This window comes from Sabethes cyaneus, chromosome 2 (assembly GCF_943734655.1).
Source record: "Sabethes cyaneus chromosome 2, idSabCyanKW18_F2, whole genome shotgun sequence".
NCBI classification, from domain to species: Eukaryota; Metazoa; Arthropoda; class Insecta; order Diptera; family Culicidae; genus Sabethes; species Sabethes cyaneus.
The window spans coordinates 214001782-214022626 of NC_071354.1; the positions used below are offsets into that span (position 1 = coordinate 214001782).

Consider the following 20845-nt stretch of genomic DNA (forward strand, 5'->3'; position numbering starts at 1 on the left):
GGGCTTAAGGGCATCAGATTTTCCCAGAAAATTGCAAGCGAAATATTCCGATTTTTTCGGACAACGCAGAGCCGCAGAATAAATACATTTTTACTAGTTGCAACCCGCGTGCGTCACGTCGCGTCTGATTGAGAGCGAATCTGAGGTACGCTGTGTAACTCAATAAGATGTGATTTTTGCTTATCTTTAATTCAATCTGGTATAATTAGTTTGACTCTTTGCTTAACATGGGCAATATATATATATATATATATATATATATATATATATATATATATATATATATATATATATATATATATATATATATATATATATATATATATATATATATAAAATATATATAGATAGAAGATAGATAGAAGATGAATTTTTATGATCGCAGTCAGGACTGGTCGCCAAGGATATCAATTTTCCAAAATCGCATGCAAATATCGTGCTCAAACGTTACCGGGAAACATTGACATCGGATTGCACAAAGCAAACCAAAAGTAGAAGTGAAACATATGATATGAGCGAAGATCGTCAGGACAGTCCGAAATAATCCTGGGATTAAGCGGGGCAAAAGTACGATTTACGGGCAGGGCAAAAGTGCGATTCATGGACGAAGCAAAAATGCATAGGTAATTATATACAGTTTTAGGCACTGTATTACTGTATTATTTTATACTAGAAATGGAAGATCTGCAGGATACGGTGTGCTCTATAGATACTGGGCAAAGCAAAACAGTGTCCGTCCGCTGGTGAAACAAAAAATAAACGTTTGGTAAAGTTTGGATCTGGCGGAGGCTGCAGTACACCAGCGGAAAATTAAAAAGGTGCAAATTGAGAATATTCCTTTCTGAAACTTATCGCAGATTGAAGATATTGTTTTTTCAGCTATTGCTGTGCCCATTTCATGGATTCAAGATTCGGCACTTGATCAGAAATATGAATAATTTATTTCGCATAACACTATTACCTCAGGTGATTTATAGTTGAATGGGAAGATATTGAGCTATTGCATCAATATAAAATATATTTTACTGTTGTGCTTCTTCATATCTCATGAAAATTAATGACAACTTTAAACGTCGCACTTATGCCCCGCCTTACTCTATGGATTTTGTACAAATCTCGGTCAAAAATGTTATCTTATTAACGTAAGGGGAATTCTCTGGGTAAGTTCTAGTGTGTTTTCGCAGATAAATTCGCTCGAAAGCTGATGATTTGGTAAGGCATCTGTAGTTGTGGAAAGAAAATAAAGGTTTTCATCACTGGAGAACTATGAATGGACAAGGAGAAGTGTCTTCGAAAGATAGTTTTGCTATTCTTTCGAACACACGTAGATCCCTTGAAGTTTTGACCCGGACTTAGCCAGCGGCCATTACAGCCGGGATGTCATAGGATTGTATAAGCAAAATTATATAGATTCTATTTAAAAAAGTACGAATGCACCAAATTATCCAAATTTTCGTCTCATCGAAAAATATTGGGCAATTGTCAAGCGTAAATTGAAGAAGTGTGGTGAGACAAACAAAACACCATCTGATGTGGAAAACTGGTAGAAAAAGATGACGGTCGACAATGTCACAGTGCAGAAAATGATGAAAGATATTCAGCGAAAAGTTCTAAAGTTTATCAGAAAAGAGGAAGCATAATTTTTCTTTTATTTTTTTGTTAACGCTCATGGAGAAATTGGAAAGTTTATGCGACCAAATTCTAAATTGAAGGAACTTTACGTAAAAAATTTGCAACCACACTGATTCACGGCATTTGTTTTCCCTTTCGAAAGTTACAAAAAAATGAATGACTTGAAAGGAATGATTTAACATCATTTCTGGCAGCAGCATCAAAACAAACTAATCATGCCAGAACACCCAGTACATGTTACATCCAATTACCGTCGACTCGGCTAGCGCCCATTCGCAATCTCTGTTACAAAATTGGCCATCGGCCGATCCATACCGGTCAAGCGGAACAGCTGTTTTTCTTTCAACAACTATTATCACATCATGACACGTAAATCTCTATAGAGCTATTCCTACCTTCTGGCGACGAAACCAGCACCTTCCGCTTTTAGAAAGCCAAGGGTTGCGTCCTTCACGTCGGTTACGGCCACTTTCGGCTTCTGTTTTTCGACAATAATAAAACTATCTTCGTTGCTAGTCGGCAACTCGACCACAAGGGACGAGCCAGTAGTAGCTGCATCGGGCGACTTTGGCATCGGTGCCGGTTTGGCTGATTCTACCGCTTTTGATTGAGCTTGACCGTTGATGGCCGGCGCTGGTCGCGTAGGAACAACTGGGGTGATGGCGGGAGACGGGACTGACGGAACGACACCGATTTTTGGCTGCTCGACCGGCTTAGCAGGCTCAGGTTTGGCCGACGGTGGGGGGATTGTTTCCACTTTAGGCTTTACGGGTTCGACGACTGGAACGGTAGGTTTAGCAACTGGAACAGCAACTGGAGGAGCAGGTTTGACCGGCGATTTTCCCTCTGGTTTGAAGGATGGTTTTGGCTCAGCAGGTTTCGGTACTGGTACAGCAACCGGTTTCGGTAATACAACCTCGGTCGGCACTGGGATTTCGACTTTCGGTACCGCGGGAGCCGAGGAAGTCTTGGATTGGGCTACTGTTGGACCTGCTGTCTTCGGGCTTTCCGGTTTCTGTGCTTCGATAGCCGGAGGACTGCTGGCGGGTCCATTGCCATTGAAAAACAGAAAAATTCGATTTACAAAACCAAAGCGTTTTCTGAAAACATACAAATAAAAACTCATAAAGAGAAATACTTTGTCGGTAGACAAATGATGCCACTCCACATTAAATGATGAGTAACGCGCTTCAGGTAATTACAGCAATGTTTATAAGCTAGCTTTTAAAACAGAATAAACAACAAAAAACATAAAACGAGCATCATTATTGCACGAAACATTTAAAATCATACGAAAAATTATTAAAAATAGCAGCTTCAAGTAAGTAAAACATTAAATGAAAATATCTGTTAGCTCCATGTGATGTTTATGTTATTTTCCTTTTATCAGTACATATCAGGTTTGATAAATTAGCGTGTTATTTTCGTAACTTAATGATCATTAGATGCTCTTATAAAAGTAACTGAAGTATTATCTCTAAAAAAATTTAAATAACATATCATAAAACTATTCAAATATTTTTTTCTATATGAACCCTTCAAACGGCAAAATTTAGCCTCTGTAATTTCATCAAGAACATCAGATCATCCGATCACAATATGACATAATCGTCAGTAAACCGGTACAAAATTAACAACATAGGATATATTTCGACTAAAATTGAACCGAGCAACACCACGTAAAATGATGTAACAATTTTCTTTCCATTTACTTTCTACTCTTACTTCGGTCAACCATAATCATCTGTTGTACAGTGTAGGAAGATGGTCCATTCAAAAACATCTATGACCGAGTTCAAGGTGATGACGTTAGTTACTTGCCCAAAAGATCTACGTTTTGATGTTATTTTTTCTCTTTGCAGTAGGTGGTAGGAGACATCGGGTCAAATCCGAGTAAAGAGTTTGTACTTATCATTAGCTTTGAAAATTTCAATTGTTTTACAATAAAAAGTTTACAATTATTTTGACTTCAGAGTGAAGGCAGGATACTAGCATTCTACTTTCAGAAGTTTAGTTTGCTTCTTATTGTACAAAAGAGTGGCGAATAATTCTGCTGACCTTGAGAAAGATCTGATTTTGAATACACATCTTCCAAACTCTCCTATTACTGTTTGCTAGATTACATAAACAGATTTTTTTTATATTTTTTTCCTACGCGCTAATTTCACACAAACCTCGAAGTCTTACATATGGTGACAGTTTTTTTTCTCGAACCTGTTTTCCTCGAACCGAAAAGTCTAACATGAAAGAAACTTTTTTTTGCCTGTTTTCTATATTATTCTTTTCCACATCGAACGAACCTCGGCAGTTAGTCGCTAAGTGCGCTGTTCGCTGTTTTTGGTATCTACCTAGTTGGTAAAAATATGCAGTTTGCAAAGAAAAAACAACGAAAAGATGCAGCTGTGGCAATCATAAATCAACTTTGGGAGAGACTCAGATGTAAATATTTCGCAGCCAGTTAGGGTACATTTCCTTCAACACCTCCGTTTACTCTATCGATTACTTTTACTAAACACCTTCGACTACCGCAGAATAAATGATGTTGTTTATTTTAACGTTTGTTTAACAGAATGAAACTGTTTACGGCAAACGAAATTTATAACAATTGCTATGGGTGAGAAAAATGAAAATGTTCGCATACCATTACGTACGGTATCTACGGTTGGGAGTTCTATAATTACCAACTCGAATCGACCCTAAGCTAAGAAGCACAATGAACATGTGAATGTTATAATCCATTTTATCATCGGTCGCACAAAAAAACGACTTTTATTTTGCTCGATGTCAAGTTCAGTGTGAAGGTTGTTCAATATAGGACTACAACTGCCTTGGATAGATTCATCCTCATCCATTTTCATATATTCTAGTTGCCACAAGTATTTCTGTCGACCTCCAATTTGATGCTGAACATACTCACTCGCTCAAGCTCAATATTTCAAATTAGAAAAACAACATGTAAATTTTGTGCATCACTTGATGTCATATTTTCCATTTAATTTTACAGACATGAACAATACACAAACAGTAACGGGGTAAGTACAGATAATTAAATTAATGAGCGAAATGTTGGGAAATAAAGAACGAAATGAATCGGCACTAATTGCTATCGTGTCATTTCAAAATAAATTCTTAGTTTTTTGTTGTGTGGACTCCTCACAGCGACCAGTACTGTTGATCTGGTGTGATATCGCCCGGGTGTTTGCTGTAACCTGCACTGCATTTCTTTTTGCTATAACCCCCATTGAGTGAGCGATACGCTTATATAAATTTTTATGCGTGCTTGAATTTTTATTTTGGAACTAGCTGACCCGACAAACTTCGTATTGCCACAAATTAACCTGTGTTGTACATAAATCATGAATCTCGGATGATCTTTGTCACAATCTCGAGTTTTGCAAGTTTCTGAGGAGTTCAGTCTTAGATGATTCACTTTGGCAGCTACGTAACTATGAAAGCATCCCAGGTAACCAATAAGCATCACCAATGCTATTCAAATGTAGGCCAATAAGCATTTAAGTCGCCTTAAATGCTACTTAAATGATATTTTGGCAAAATATGCAGCTACTTTACTGATAACCTTCCTATATTGCTGACAATGCTAATTTACAGCTAATTACCGACACGAAGAATTTGAACACAATTTTGGATGCCAATTTACAACACCTATGCAGTCAAAAAGCTAATATACAACAACGTGCAGTATAAAATGACAGATACGGTGATTTGCTGCTTATGTTAATGCTTATTAGTTACCAGGAATGGGTAGTTTAATATACAAATTTGCAATTTTTCCTCATAGTAAAGTAGAAAACAACTCCCCTGTCCCCTCATTGCATAGCCAGAAAGCGGATAGTAATATTCGCCATGATTGGACAACATTTCGCCGAATATCATTTTGCGAAAGACCTTAAGCGGACTCCAAAATCACCTGCATACCAAATTTGGTTCCATTTGCTTGATTAGTTCTCAAGCTATAAAGAAATTTGAATTTCATTTGTATGGGAGCCCCCCCTCCTAAACAGGGGAGGGGTCTTAATTCATCATAGAAAAAATTTCTGCCCCCTAAAAGCCCCACATGCCAAATTTGATTCCATTTGCTTGAATAGTACTCAAGTTATAAGGAAATTTGTATTTCATTTATATGGGAGCCCCCCTCTTAAAAGGGGAAGGGGTCGTAATTCACCATAGAAAAAATTTCTGCCATCTAAAACTCCCACATGCCAAATTTGGTTCCATTTGCTTGATTAGTTCTCGAATTATGATGAAATTTGTATTTCATTTGTGTAGAAGCCCCCCTCTTAAAGTGGGGAGGGGTCCTAATTCACCATAGAAAATATTTTTGCCTCCAAAAACCTCCACATGCCAAATTTGGTTTTATTTGATTGATTAGTTCTCGAGTTATGAGGAAATTTGTATTTCGTTTGTATAGGAGCCCCCCCCCCTCTTAAAGCGGGGAGGTGTCCTAATTCACCATAGAAAATATTCTTGCCCTCGGAAACTTCACATGCCAAATTTAGTTCCATTTGCTTGATTAGTTCTCGAGTTATGAGGAAATTTGTTTTTCATTTGTATGGAAGCCCCCCCTCTTAAAGGGGAGAGGAGTCATAATTCCCCTTCTAAAGAGGGGAGGGGCCTCAATTTACCATAGAATAAATTCTTGTCACTAAAAACACCCACATGCCAAATTTTGTTCTATTTGCTTGTAGACTAATCTCAAGTTTTTAGTCTTGACCTTGAAATGCGGTCATACATATATATTAATATTTTTTGAAACGATGGTTCTACAATTGATGAAGGGACGGTATGGGAAAGAAATTAAAATTTTTGGTGAAGGAGGGGAAGAGCGGAAAGGATGGGGGGAGGGTATTGGTAGCTACGCTTGACAAGTAGTCATTTTGACTCCTACCTTTTGTCCAATGCTGGAAGGTGCATGAGTCGAACCAAGCTATAATCTGAGATTATAACCGGATTCGAACCCACAACACCCGCCAGGGCATGCTATAATCTCAGATGGTTCGACTCATGCACCTTCCAGCATTGGACAAAAGGTAGGAGTCAAAATGACTACTTGTCAAGCGTAGCTACCAATACCCCCTCCCTCCTTTCCGCTCTTCCCCTCCTTCACCAAAAATTTTCATTTCTTTCCCCTACCGTCCCTTCAACTATTTGCTTGATTAGTTCTCGAGTTATGCAGAAATTTGTGTTTCATTTGTATGGGAGCCCCCTCCCCTCTTAGTGGGGGGAGGGGTCTCTAACCATCACTAAAACCTTTGCTGGCCCCAAAAACCTCTACATGCAATTTTTCGCGCCGATTGGTTCAGTAAATCGGCGATATCCGGAAAACTGCGTAAATTCCGGATATCGCGTAAAAAAACGTAAATTCCAAAATTTGCGTAAAAAAAAAACGCGTAAATTTCGAAATTCGTCAAAAAAAACCCGCGTAAATTCCGAAATTCGCGTGAAAAAACCGCGCAAATTCCGAAATTCGCATAAAAAAACCGCGTAAATTCCGAAAATTGCGTAAAAAACCGCGTAAATTTCGAAATTCTCGTAAAAAAACCGCGTTAATTCCGAAATTCGCATAAAAAAAACGGGGAAAATCGCGTAAAAATAGTCGCGTAAAAAGCGACTTCAGTGTACATTTATCTATACCTTTAAAAAAGAATATCTGTCTGTCTGTTTGTCTGTCCCTATGTTCCTTTTAGAATCGAAAACTACTGAACCGATCGCTGTGAAAATTTGCATGTAGGGGTTTTTGGGGCTACGGAAGGTTCTCTCGATGGCAAAAGTCCCCTCCCCCCGCTGAGAGGGGGGCTCCCATATAAATCTATGCCTAAAAAAATGGATTTCTCGTAAGGGCTACACACCAAAACCTGACATCTGAAGGGGCGAGAGAGGAATCTAATCTCAAACGAGCGCGAGGTGGTCAACAAGATGAAAGCAGTTCTTCGATGAGCCTCTCAACGGCAATATAACAGAAGGAGACGCAACGGAAGCTAATCTAGGAATGTCTACAAACGATAACAACATGCCGGCTCCCGATTTCGAAAAGATTCGGCAAGAAATCGATCAGCTGAAGAATAATAGAACCGTCGGAAAGGAGCGACTCCCGGCAGAACTCTACAAAAATGGCGAATAACTGCTAGCAACAGCAATTCACTGGATATTTTCAAGGATTTGGGAGGAGGAGGAACTACCGCAGGAGTGAATAGAAGTTGTGGTTTATCCCATCTATAAAAAGGGCGATCAGCTAGATTGCTGTAATTACCGTAGCATTACGCTGTTCAACGCCGCCAACAGCGTGCACTCCCAGATTTTGTTACGTTTTATATCTCCAAAAGCATGATAGTTCGTAGGGCAGCATCAGGCGGGATTTATGGGGGCCCGTGCTACTACGGATCAAATTTTTACTTTCCGACAAATCCTGCAGAAATGTCGGGAGTACACCATGCCCACACATCATATTTTTGTGGATTTCAGGGCAGCACACGATACTGTCGAGCTCGAACAGCTTTAGTAGATAATGCACGAGTATGGTTTTCCGGACGCGGCTGGTCAAAGCTACCATGGAGTGAGTGATGTTTGGGGGCGTTTTGGGGGCATTCTCGAGTACTTTTGAATCACGCAGAGAGTTGCGGCAAGGAAATGGACTGTCCCGGATGTTATTCAATATCGCTATTGAAAGTGTGATGAACAGCTGGGTAATGCGTAACATCGGTACCTCGCGTACCTGCAGTTATAAAAGTGTCCCCATAGTGGACAGCGGATAACCAACCACGGTGGAAATTAAGGTCGTATACCGACAACGAAGAGACACTCATGCTTCTACTAAGTGTTGGCAAACGGAAAAGCCTTGCCAGCCGTGAGCGTCTGTCTTCAGGTTAGGGGCGACTTACGACGGTGTTCCCACCCCACGCTGAATCGCCGTTTCCGTGCCAGGTATGCGGCTGCATCCCAGGTTAGGAGCGGCGTATAACAGCGACTGATCCGGAGCGGGCGGCTAACTTATGAAACGCTGTGTCTCGCCAGCTGTACTCAAGACGGCAGCCCTGTCAGCGAGACTAGGCATCGCATCCCGAGTAAGGCGGTACCGTCATCCGGGGCGAGATTGTGCCAAAAAAGCATATGTTTTCGTTCTTTAGCTCAGTATACACACAATTTAGGAACTAATTTGATTGCAAACCTGTCAATATGTACTAAATTGTTCAATTAACAACTACCGTAGAGATGGTTTAGTTACAATAAAAACTAATTTTACTGGAAGTGCATGAACTTTGGCACAATCTCACCCCTTCTAGGGGGTGACATTGTGCCAAAAACTTAAAGTTAAGCTAAAAACCTAAACAGTGAACATTAGCATGTTTATAAACAATACACATAAATATCAGTATAAAGTAGTTCATATCGGGCCGTCCATGAACTAAGTGGACTATCAGGGGCAGGGGGTCGGCCAAAAACAACGCATCATACAAAAAGTATGAACGAAAATAAACCGGGGAGGTCTGAAATAACTAAACATCAGTTCGTAGTCAATGGACAGCCTTTCTAGGGTTTCTAGGTTTCTAGGGTTAACAAGAGGGAGATATATGAAGGGGTGTATCCTAAGGGGGCATACCTATTTGATCATTTAACAAAAGTAACCATTACTTCGTTCGAGAACCCGCGGCCGCAGAACATGTGACCCATCCCACCCCCCTCCCCCGGCCTTAAAACTGGCAATTTATACACGGTATAATATGTTCGTCTTATATTAGAGTGTTTATTCAAAGCATCTGAAATTTCCAGAGAAAAAGTAAAAAATAGTTTAAATTATTTAGCAGACCTATGATGCTGTTTGCTCCAAAATGGATGATGCAATCTAATCTGTCAAAATATTGTGCTAAATAGTAAAGAATCTGAGTGTACTGGTGTATACTGACTTGGACCACTATCTCGTAGCAAACAAGATCCACGCCCGGTTGTTCAACATATTCAAAGAACGAAGAAGATATGGCTGAACATGCGGCGGTTATCAGTGAAAGGAGTTGATGTAGAGAACCTGAACGAACAGTGGAGGCACATCCACGACGCGATCAGTACTACAGCACGAGAAGCGTTGGGTACTACATACTGCTGCAGCCAGTGCCAGTGAATGGTTTGACGCAGCAGAGTACAAACGAGTGGCTGATGAGAAGAATCGAACCAAAAGTCACATATTGGATGCAACTGTGACACGGCAGAGCAAAGAGAGATACCGAGACGCTAGAGCAGCCGAAAAGAGACTTCACCGTTGTAAGAAACGCCAGCAGTGCACTGGGATCGCGTTCTTGCGGAGGCGGAGAATTGCTTCGAAATGCACGATACGAGAAGCTTCTTTAATACGATCAACGGAATCAGGAACCGGACCGTACCAACTCCTATGATGAGCAACGACAAGTAGGGGAACCTGATTACCGAAACAGGTGGCAATTGCAGGTAACATTCGGTTAGCAAAATGCTACCAAGCGTAGACCATGATGGCGGGTGCATTTAGACCATCATAATTAGAATAGTTGGGAATATTTCCTACACATGTTTCCGTTCAATTTCCGGCGATAATCCGAAAGATCGGAGGTGGCTAGGTGTTGGAAACCACATTTCGATGTAGGGGAATTGTGTATAACGTGCCCCCCTGGCCAATGTGCCCCCTTCGTTTTTCGCTAAACAAGCGTAATCAAAATGCAAAACCACCCAGAAACCATAATATTTGATGGAACTAGCCTACTATGCAAGTATGACAGTTGTCACATGCTGTAAAAACAAAACAAAAATAAATTTGTTTTTGAGCAGCTTCCGATGTAACTTTTGGTGTCATTTTCATAAGCTATTTTCCTGTCAAAATCTGTAAATAACCGGTTGTTGCGATTCGATTGCGTAAAGTGAACTTCAAAAAGGCATCCCTGCCAAAAATAACGGTATGAAACGCTTGATTTGCTTTAGCATTTAATATTTTTTCAAATAAGTAAAAGCAGGCCAATATGCCCCACTTGCGGTGGTGCAATTTGCCCCCCCCCCCCTTGCAAATGTGGCTATAAACATAGGTAAACAGATCTAAGTTGAAGCCAATTGCCATTATTTAATTCAATTAGTATTGTAGAGTAACCGTGGTGGGAATAATTTATTACCAACGTCCAAATTCTAGGTAATTCAACTACCCGGTACAAAACGCCACAGCTGCAGTATAATGTGCCCCATGCAGAAAAGAAAAAGTGCACCAGAAGGCCGAAACTAGGTTTATTTTACATAAAATAACGATATTTTGCAAAACAAAGGAAATAGTTTTACTTTCTACAAAATAGAGTTGGTCTGTCACTGGTAGAAACACTCAAATTACCGCATTGGGCATATTATACCGCAGGTGGGGCATTTTACCCCGCGCAGACGAGAAACACAACATTTAGGTGCTTTTATTAAATAATTCCTAGCATGTTTATTCCCCAATACTAAATGAAATAAACAATTGCAATTGGTTGTCAGCTTAAATACCAACATATACACGTAGTTGTAACGTTAATTTGGGGAAGTATAACGGAGATATATCCATTTATTCTTAGGGGGGGCACATTATACACATTTCCCCTATTCTTGAATGCTGAACAAGATTGAGCGGTAAACAGAAACAGGATAACGATTGAGCAGGATGGACAAGCTGTGTCCACCAACTTTGGACGAGGTTAGAAAAGCAGCGAAAGAGCTGAAAACGGCAGAGCAGCTGGAAAGGACGGCATCCCCGCCAAACTTTTAAAAGTCGGGAGCAAACAGCTCTTTTGTGCAATCCATCAGGTATATAAAGTTATATTATATTAAAGTATATAAATATTAAAGTATATTATATTACAATAAAGTTTATAAAGGTATAGACTGAGGAGAAACTATTTACGGACTGGCTGGAAGGTCTCATATGCCCTATTTACAAAAAGGGACATCGACTCGAATGCAGCAATTATCGAGGCATTACTCTCCTCAATTCTGCATACAAAATTCTCTCCCGCATCCTGTTTCTCAGACTTAGGCCGTTGCAGGAAACCTTTGTTGGCGAATACCAGTGCGGTTTTCGAGAGGGACGCTCTATGACGGATCAGATGTTTACCTAGCGACAAATCCTCGATGAATTCCGCGACTTCAACTTGCAGACTCTCCATTTGTTTATAGACTTCAAGGCGGCGTACGATTCAGTTAAACAAAATGAACTGTGGCGGATTATGCTTGAATATGGTTTTCAACAAACAACAAACAAAATTTACTTGGCTGATACATTAAGGGTACACCGATGGTTTAAAATCAAGCATCAGAATAGCGGACAAGACATCGGGCTCGTCTGTGACGTTAGATGATTTGAAGCAAGGTGACTGGTTATCGAATTTGCTGGTATTTAATATTGCATTCAAAGATGCAATTCGAAGCCTACAAGCCGTAGGCGAAATACGTATCTGTCGTGAATAAATATTAATAGTGGAATTTAATTTGAAAAAAAAAAAATCTTTTCTTTAATTTCAGGTTCCGTATTCTACTAAGGCGCTCCAAAAACATCAGATGCTGATTTAAAAACAAAATTGATTCTTAAAATGCAGTAGTAAAAAACAATTTTGTATTAGATTCTGGTGAAGTAATTTTTTATCAATGGTTTGAGATAAAATATTTAAGCATTGTATTAGGTTGGATTGTATTGGATCAACAGTGTTAAACAGCGCCAAAAGCACGACATTCAATAATTGCTAATTCGCTGAAAAACAAACACATCATCGAGCAAAAAAGTGAGTACGTGACTAAGCCTGCGTAGCTTAGCACACATTCCACAATTTGCTTCCTAATTTGTAAAGCAACACGATAACACAAATCTGCACAAAAAATACAAAAACACATGTTGTATAAATGCAACTAACAAAACTCGTCTGATAAACCAAAACCAATAGGCTGTGCAATAATTAAATAAATGAATCTTTGACAACTGCCAACGGCGACGTTCATACAATTTTTTCCCATTCCAGTCCGAAGTCATATGACGGTTGTTCGATAGAAAGCCTAGCAGCATTGATACTGCGGCACCGACCGACAATAGTCTAACAATCATGTGCTAGCACTTATCACACAGAACCCACGTCATTTGATAGCGGCAGAAACCGTACCACATAGCAAGGTGAAACACGTGATGATGTAAGATGCATCCTATGAGATAAATAAACTGCGACATTTAAGTTCGAGATGAACTAATAAGCAAATAAATATTCGCTCACATTCAATGTGTCGGAGTACGAACGGCAGACAGAGTCGTGGTGTTATCAGCTTGTACAGCGCACCGGTAGATTATCGATTACCGGCGGGGAGTCACCTGTGCTGGCGGCTAGATATATGTGTGGTTATTCTGCACGCCGTTTTATATAAATACATTATCGATAGGATTAGTAGTTTGTTCAATATAATGCAACGGTTAAGCCTAGTGTGACAGCTAGATTATTGGCAAACGGTAAGATAGACTTGTATAGGGCACAATCAAATTAAATATACGACTGTCTGCTGAAAACATTTGGTTTATGTAACAAAAATTACAGGCATCCAATCATGCAAGTGTCATAGCCTTGAGATGAGAAGGGTAATAAATTATGAAATAACGAAAAAAATGCAGCAAGATTTGTAAAAATATAATTTGATCCATCAGATTTGAAATTCAAAATTCAGAATATACTTGAACTGTACAGGGGAAAAAAGGAATGGAACCGGCGAAATTTGAATTTGATTCCAAGCTTTGCAGATTTATAAAAAGCCATTTCTAGAGATAGAAACCTACTACTTTGTAATAAGCCATGATACAATTATTCACAGTAGGTAGTCACCGCTAGAAATTGCATGTTTTTCTTCTTCTAGCTTGCAAATTAATATAGAATAAATATTAACCGAGCCGGTGCAACCGTGGCGTGCTGTTCTGTTATCCGAAAGTCGTCTTATTTGTTTTGCCATTCTTTTTGAATACACACAGAGTGGTAAATAAATGTTTGCCACGACAGCCACAGCCACAGCAGCCGGCGCAGTTATTTTCGCTAAAGATCCGAAAAACAACTCACACCAACGTTTTCGTCAATTTTGCACACTGTGTCACTGATTTGTTAAGCTGTATTCTGCCTCTCTATCGCTTGAAAGTCACCGTAAAACATTCAGTGCTGGGTACTGGTAGATACATACTTTATTTTCGTTTCAAATATATTTGAAATTGCATGCAAGTTGTACGACACAGTTGCATCCAAAAGAAAAGTAAAACTTGCGAAGTTCGAAGTGGAAGCTTTAAACCGCTCACCCTGGGTGCTCTACGGGCTGCTTTTGTGGGTGGATCAGCTTGAAAAGAACTTTCAATCGCATTCAGTAGCCAAGAGCTTGCACTGCTTTATTATTTCGAACATAAGTTTACAAAAGTTCCTTAAAACAAAAGTTTTAAAATTCACAGCAAAAATAACTTAGTAAAAGGAAATAGATGAAGCACATTTGACATTAAATGACATTTTTAATTGGCATTCAAACTTGTGACGCATTGGAATGCCTACATACACTTAAGTCGCTTTTTACACAAATTTCGGAATTTACATGGTTCCTTACGCAAATTTGGGAATTTACGGGTTTTTTTACGGAAATTTTAGAATTTATGCGAGTTTTTCACGCGGTTTTGATTTACGCTGAACGTGTCCTTCGCGTAAAAAGCGACTTGAGTGTATATAAAAGTGAACGTATGTTTTTATGTTCCGCCATAACTCCAGAATGCTTTGACCGTTCTCCATCAAACTTGGGACACATGTTCATTGGCATACGGAAATCAGCACTGGGGGGTTGGAAAAAGGGGGGTGGTCCATGTCGAGGGGGCAGATCGAAATAAGTAAAAAGAGTTGTGTTTCTCCTCCATTTAGACCGATTGCAGTTCCACAAGAGGTTGGGAGACAAAAAGGTGAAGGGGTTATGGGGGTTGGGGTTAGGGTGGGGAGCCCACGAGGAGGAATATAGCATCCCAATGAGAACACTAATGTGGACCGCCTTATTGGAAACCGTCTTAATGAAGTCTACGTAGCATATGGGAATTGACTTCATTGGTTCCAATATGAAATAACTCGTGATCCTGATCGTATAGAACGTTGGTGCCTTCGACAAAGTTGTTCAGTAGATCAACATGTATATTTTGTGCCTGCAGTATATTTTTTGTGTATTGCAAGTTTATTGCAAGCAGTGAAAAAGTTCGGAGGCGCAGATACAGCCTGCATAAGAAGATTACATATACGCTAGCGCCACGTAATGATACAATTCTCACTTTTTTTCATCCCTTCTTGAAGGGAACCTTCCCAAATCATGCAACTTGCTAGACAGTCAGCAGCGCGAGATACAACTTGCATTAGATTACATATACGCTAGCGTCACGCAGGGAGACATTTCTGCACTTTTTCTATATCTTTTTGAAGGTGGCAGTCACGTGAATAACTTTCTCGAAGACCGCAACGATCTATGCGGTCAGCATCACGAGTTATTCCATGATGGAACTAATTAAGTCAAATCCCATATGCTGCGTAGACTCCAATAAAGACGTTCGGCCGCCTTAATGAAATCACTCGAGACCGTCCTTATTGGAAACGTTCTTAATCGAAACCGCCTTATTCGGGGGTCTGCTGTATATGAAAAAAAGGCAGGGATGATTCCTTCTCCGAGTTAGAAAAGGGAATCGAAATAACTGCACTTTGATCAGTTTTCAATACAATGCGTTCTTCACCGTTTTTGTTTTGCGTTTGCTCTCTCTTAGCACAGACGGCAGCATGAGCAACCTGCACATTGTGCAACTTGCTCATTGAGGAGAAACAAATAGTGTTTTTGTTTTTTAACCTCGGTTAGTTTTTTTTATTGTTGTTTAATGTAGTTTTAACCAGTTGGTCATTCACCACGCAGACCTCGGTTAGTTCCAACTCGACCATTGAATAAACAAACATTTTCGGGAGAATAAACAAACGTTTTCAGGTTGTCAGTGTATTACTCATAGCGGGGTTGAAACTGTAAAACTACCGTCGGCTAAAAAGTTTAACCCAGAGCGAAACTAAGTTCAACCTGAGTGAAAAAGAAAACGTTTTGACAGCCGTTCGATTGGAACTAGCAATCTGCAATATCTGCCAAGAGCAAACTCGAAAGTTACTCATTCAAAAGTTAAAAATGTGTACTTCCTTTTGAGTTTAGCTATTTTTCTCTCTGTGTGGATGGATTTCACAAGCGAAAAGTTGCACTTTGTGCACAAGGAGTGACACAATAGCAAACCTGAAAGAAGGCTTTGTTTCTCCTCCGTTATAGGTATTTTCTCAGAGCAAATAGATGTATAATTGGCGTGATAGAACGAGGAGCTGATTGGATGGGACTTAATAAGCGGGGGAGGAGTGGAGTAACAAGGAACGTGAATAAGAATGTATGTTGACAAAGGCGGGGGGGGGGGGCTCTTAACAATGGACGAAGGTCCAAGTATGCAAAAAGGGTTGCGTTTCTCTTGTATTTTGACCGATTGCAGTTGTGCAAGTAACTGGGAGAAAAGAGGGGGGTTATGGGAGGGAGTTACACCGAGGAGGGATACATGTAGAGAAAGCTTTGTTTCGCATATAGGGATGTTCATAGAGCAAACAGATACATAATTAGCTTCGTGACAGAAGGGGGAGATGACTAGGAAGAAGTCAACGGGGGGATGAGAAACGTGGATATGAATGTATGTTCCGCTATAGCTTTAGAACACTTAGACTGGGTCGGATTTGGACGTACAATTGGATTTTAATTGGTCATAAAATTAAACTTGAATTGGTCTTGAAAATGATCGTAAATTGGACTTGAAATTGCACATAAAATTTGACAAGAAAGATGACTAGAAATTAGACACGAAATCGGAGTTAAAATAAAAAACAATGTTTTTCACTTGTCGTCCGCATCCTGTACAGAAAATTATTATGAAAGTGTAAACAATTTTTCTCAGCAACGCAGCAAAATTTTCCAGGAAGGTGGGAAACTTCAAAGAACAGTTGGCAAAGCTATGGTCTACCTCATGAAAATTTGTAAAAATATTGTTTTCCAGTGTATCAATTTATAATTTTTAATAATAAAGATTTCGCGACTGTTTTTTAGTTCCTGAGCTGTAGACGAAAAATTCTTTTTTCCTTAACGTTTACCTTCCTTAATAATTTATATCTCAGGAACCAATCGTACAAGAACTTTTTTTATGAAAATTTATTTTAAATAAATTTTATCAGTAATCCAGAAAAAATATCATTTGGAAACAGTTCCTCACAAAGGCTCTTCACAATAATGGACAACTCCAAAGAAAATACGGACAAATTATGTCAAATTTTCAAATTATTATTTGAAATTATTGATTATTGTTGATTTTTAATTTTTCAGCGATGAAAATTTCCCGCATCTCTACAGGTTTGTAGTACTTAACTTAAGCTTCAAGATGAACCACCGATTTTACTTGCCCCATTCTACCCTACAGGCTCGTTAAGTTAAGGAAAAATTAAGCTTAAATCTGCGATATCTTTGTGAGCAGAAGTATTAGAGATTTGCAATCTTCTGCAAAAGCGTGTGTTTTAAGTGCTTCAACGATTGCCTAGAACAATCTTCTCTTATATAATGCAACTAACAAAAGTTAAGTATGAAAAACTAATTTTTAAGGAACTTCCAAAGAAAATGCTTTATAACTCTACACCCGATGAAGATAAAAATGTCATTTGTTCAGCAAAGCTGCTTGATTTTACATATTCTAGAACTTTGTCGAAGAAGGGATGTCTTTATCGCCTAACACAAACACGTGTATTGAGCTTATGGCGCTCTTAGAACACAAAAAGCATATACTGTAAGCCATGATTAACCTTTAATACTTTCAGACTATGCGAAGCATTCATAAGAACAAATGACGCTGCAAATATTGCTAAAATTAATGTAACAGACGCTAAAAAGAAAGTTCCACACCGACGCCACTAATAGCGCATGTTTCGAAGAATCATTTGCTACAAACTTAATCTCAAATTCAAAACTATTTCTGTCAAACAAGTTCTGTTTATTACTTGGGACTATATACCGCAGGAAACTGCACAGGATGCGTGCCAGCTGCGAAGCATCTCATAAATTCCCTCGAACGATGGTTTAAAATAACTAGGATGTATCATTTTCAAAGAATAAAAGTTTGTTGATTGTGAAACTCTTGTTTTGAATTTATGAAACCTTAAGTTACTGGCAAACAACCTCTGCTATTAATTCTCTGCTCGCAAGAATCTTTTGCTGACTGGTGTTTATGCCAGGGATCAAAATTCAGACATTTATATTTACATTCGAATCAAATATGTTAAGTTATATAAATAAAAAACCATAAAAGTTTTGTCGCTGTCACTGTCAAATAAACGTGATATTGTTTTTGTTACTGTTGAAGAACTATAACTGAACTAATTTTCAACAGTAACAAAAGAGAAGAACATATGATGCTAACAATACAACAATCACTATGCCTCCTTTAAATAATTTATCATTTATGTGAAGCAGAGATTACTGGACTCGAGCTGCTATATTGAAGTATACTATCAGTAATCAGAGTTCAAAAGTTTGAAATGAAAGTTAACACAGAGTCCCAAGGACTACCTAATCGACTAAATGGAATAAAAAGTGCCATGAAAATAATTATAACTTTTTATAACTATTTTGTTGCCTTGAAAAAGCATCCATTTCATATTCTCTTTTTTCCTTGCCCTAGAACTCTAACGCACCAGAAATGATTATTCCGCCTTTTGATTGTTCAAGTCTATCTTCGTCCCTATCCGATTTACAGATGATATCAGGCAAAATGTTGAAAATGTTTAAGCCGCTAAGCTAAAAACAAAGTATCAGCGCAATATTGTTAAGATACCGAATTGTTAGCACTGGCATTAGTAGCTTTACTTCCACAGCATCCGGATGAAGAAGCATTGTTTTGTGAGTCGATTAAAAACTGCAATCACAGCACTGATGTTGACTTACCTGACTTCGTCTACGGCAAGCGAAAAGTACCAGAGTGCAAACATTTTGTTTATTGATTTGAGTATTTAACTAGGTAGAAGTTTCTGAAAAAAAAGAATAGAATTAAAAAGTGAACAAAAAATTTTACAATGGAAAATTTTTAATTTTCCAGAAATGCTTCTGGGTTTGAAAATCCCCAAAAATGTACTTTCTAATACCTTTTTGTATCTAACCAAAACATCAATATCTAAGGATAATAACAAACCACTACCACTCACTCCTAAAATGCATCTACAGGTTCGCTAGTGTTTAGTGTCTGACCTACTACCACATCGGGAAAATGCTATTCACCCACTATTTCATGTTTACGTATTGATTTTTTTCTCTATCGTTTGTACGTCTTGAAGAAGTTTTTTATCATCATCAAAACAAGCCAAACGACATAATGCTGTTGAACGCTCGGTGCTGCCCTTAGGCGTCAAGTCCCTACATGGCGGGTGGGTTCAAATTGGCGTCGCCCAGTCTAGGCATGGTGCCAGTATGTAGCATTGAGTTCGATCTTGACGAAACACCCCTTTGATTCACTCGGGTGCACGATATCGATTAACAGTGTGCAACATAAGCATCGTTTAAATGATTGCATCGAGTACCGACAGCATGATAACGATGTTCGTGGAAGGAATTTAAAACAAACAACTTTTAATGTGTTTCCGTTTCTCGGAGTTAAATACTGTTCTAGAGGATAGTGTTACGGTTGGCTTTTTAAGTGGGTTCAGATAAAGAAATTGTTATATAAACTATATAAAATAAGATTGATGAACAATTGTATATTAATTATTCTTTGCTTAATATTCTGATGTTCATTCAATGATTTATCATATTTCGATTGAAGTGTTCTTTAAGTTATTTCACCTATTATTGCGCTGCATTCGATGCTTTGTTTGCTTGTTGCTTCGAAGCCATTGCTAATCAAACAAAAAAGAAGCATTGACTGCTGTCTCATGGACTCGTCATGGAAGAGGAATTTTTTAACAATTCTGCTGAACAAATAACCGCTAGGAAAATTAACACATCGTTGGTGAGAGCTATAACGTTTGAAACGACCTCGCTCTGTAGGACTTTGTTTCAGATTTAGAACAAAGAAAAATTCCAACGAACCTAGGACCACCCTTCCGAAATTTGCTGCAAGTCGTAGTTAGATCACATGTTGAAATGTCTTTACGAAAGAGGTAAAAAATTAGTACAAATGGAAGCATTTTCAGAGATGACTAATCCGTACAAGCTTCTATCAGCAAAGAAACACTTCTGACGGATATCTATTTTCGATGCAGTCGGTGCCGCACTGTCACTGTTGTGATGTAATCACGTTCAAACCGGAGAAGTAAGACCTTCTACATACTACAAATCGGTGAATCGTCGCTTAACAATGACAATCGTGACACATTTGGTCCACGCCTGAAAAGTCACGTTCTCATCTTACCCATCCCCGGTAAAAAGTACACTTACTCAAAGGTTTTTTTTCGTGAAAATTCTAAAATGTGTTGTTAACCTGGAACTCACTGAACACCACCGAACGAGTAGTTGAGCACGACTGGGAAGCAATTTGAGTCACTTCACCCGATATTGAACGACGATGTTTTTAAAACGTGCTTTCAATCGAACCGAATTGATTTGTTTATTTTTCACCTTTGCTTGAAAAGCCAAAGAAAATTACCATCCAAAATGTTACTACAGATTTGTGCGACAGACAATCTCGACGAAGAACACACCAACTAGCAGCAGGTAATCAAATTTGCGAATCTCCCCGTGTGTAGTACGTGTGACAGTGAATGTTTGGCCAAAAATGCTCAATCGGCAAGAAATATGCTCGCCGCTCGTAGTCAACACGCTCTTTCTTGCTCTCTCTCCATAGACCGCGGAAAAACTATGATCAAATCAACCCGTGGGGAGGAGACCATGGAAACGGGGGTAGCATATCGAAGTTTATATTTCGCTGATTTTGACGTTTTTTCTTCGAGCATGTTCGCGAGAATTCTCTCTCTCCGTCACTTCATTGCGTTATGATTAAAACTATAAACAAAACGCGCATGTGGTCTTTCCGATAAACGTCTGACAGCTGTGGTAGAGAAAAACAATCAAAAACGTTTCGAAACATATTCACCATCCATCTTCGAGTGGTAAAAGTAAAGGAAGAGCACGGTCAATAAAGTGTTCTGAA

General features: G+C 39.0%; 1 protein-coding gene across 1 annotated transcript; it reads right to left on the bottom strand.

Moving 5' to 3' along the window:
• Positions 1-1987: 1987 nt before the first annotated feature.
• Positions 1988-20337, bottom strand: LOC128738080 (uncharacterized). Its single transcript, XM_053832926.1, has 3 exons — positions 20134-20337; positions 18649-18731; positions 1988-2732 (listed from the first exon to the last, which is right to left on the bottom strand). Exons 2-3 carry the CDS (start codon positions 18690-18692, stop codon positions 2024-2026), a joined length of 753 nt encoding a protein of 250 aa, XP_053688901.1. The 5' UTR covers positions 18693-18731; positions 20134-20337; the 3' UTR covers positions 1988-2023.
• Between the last annotated feature and the right edge of the window lie 508 nt (positions 20338-20845).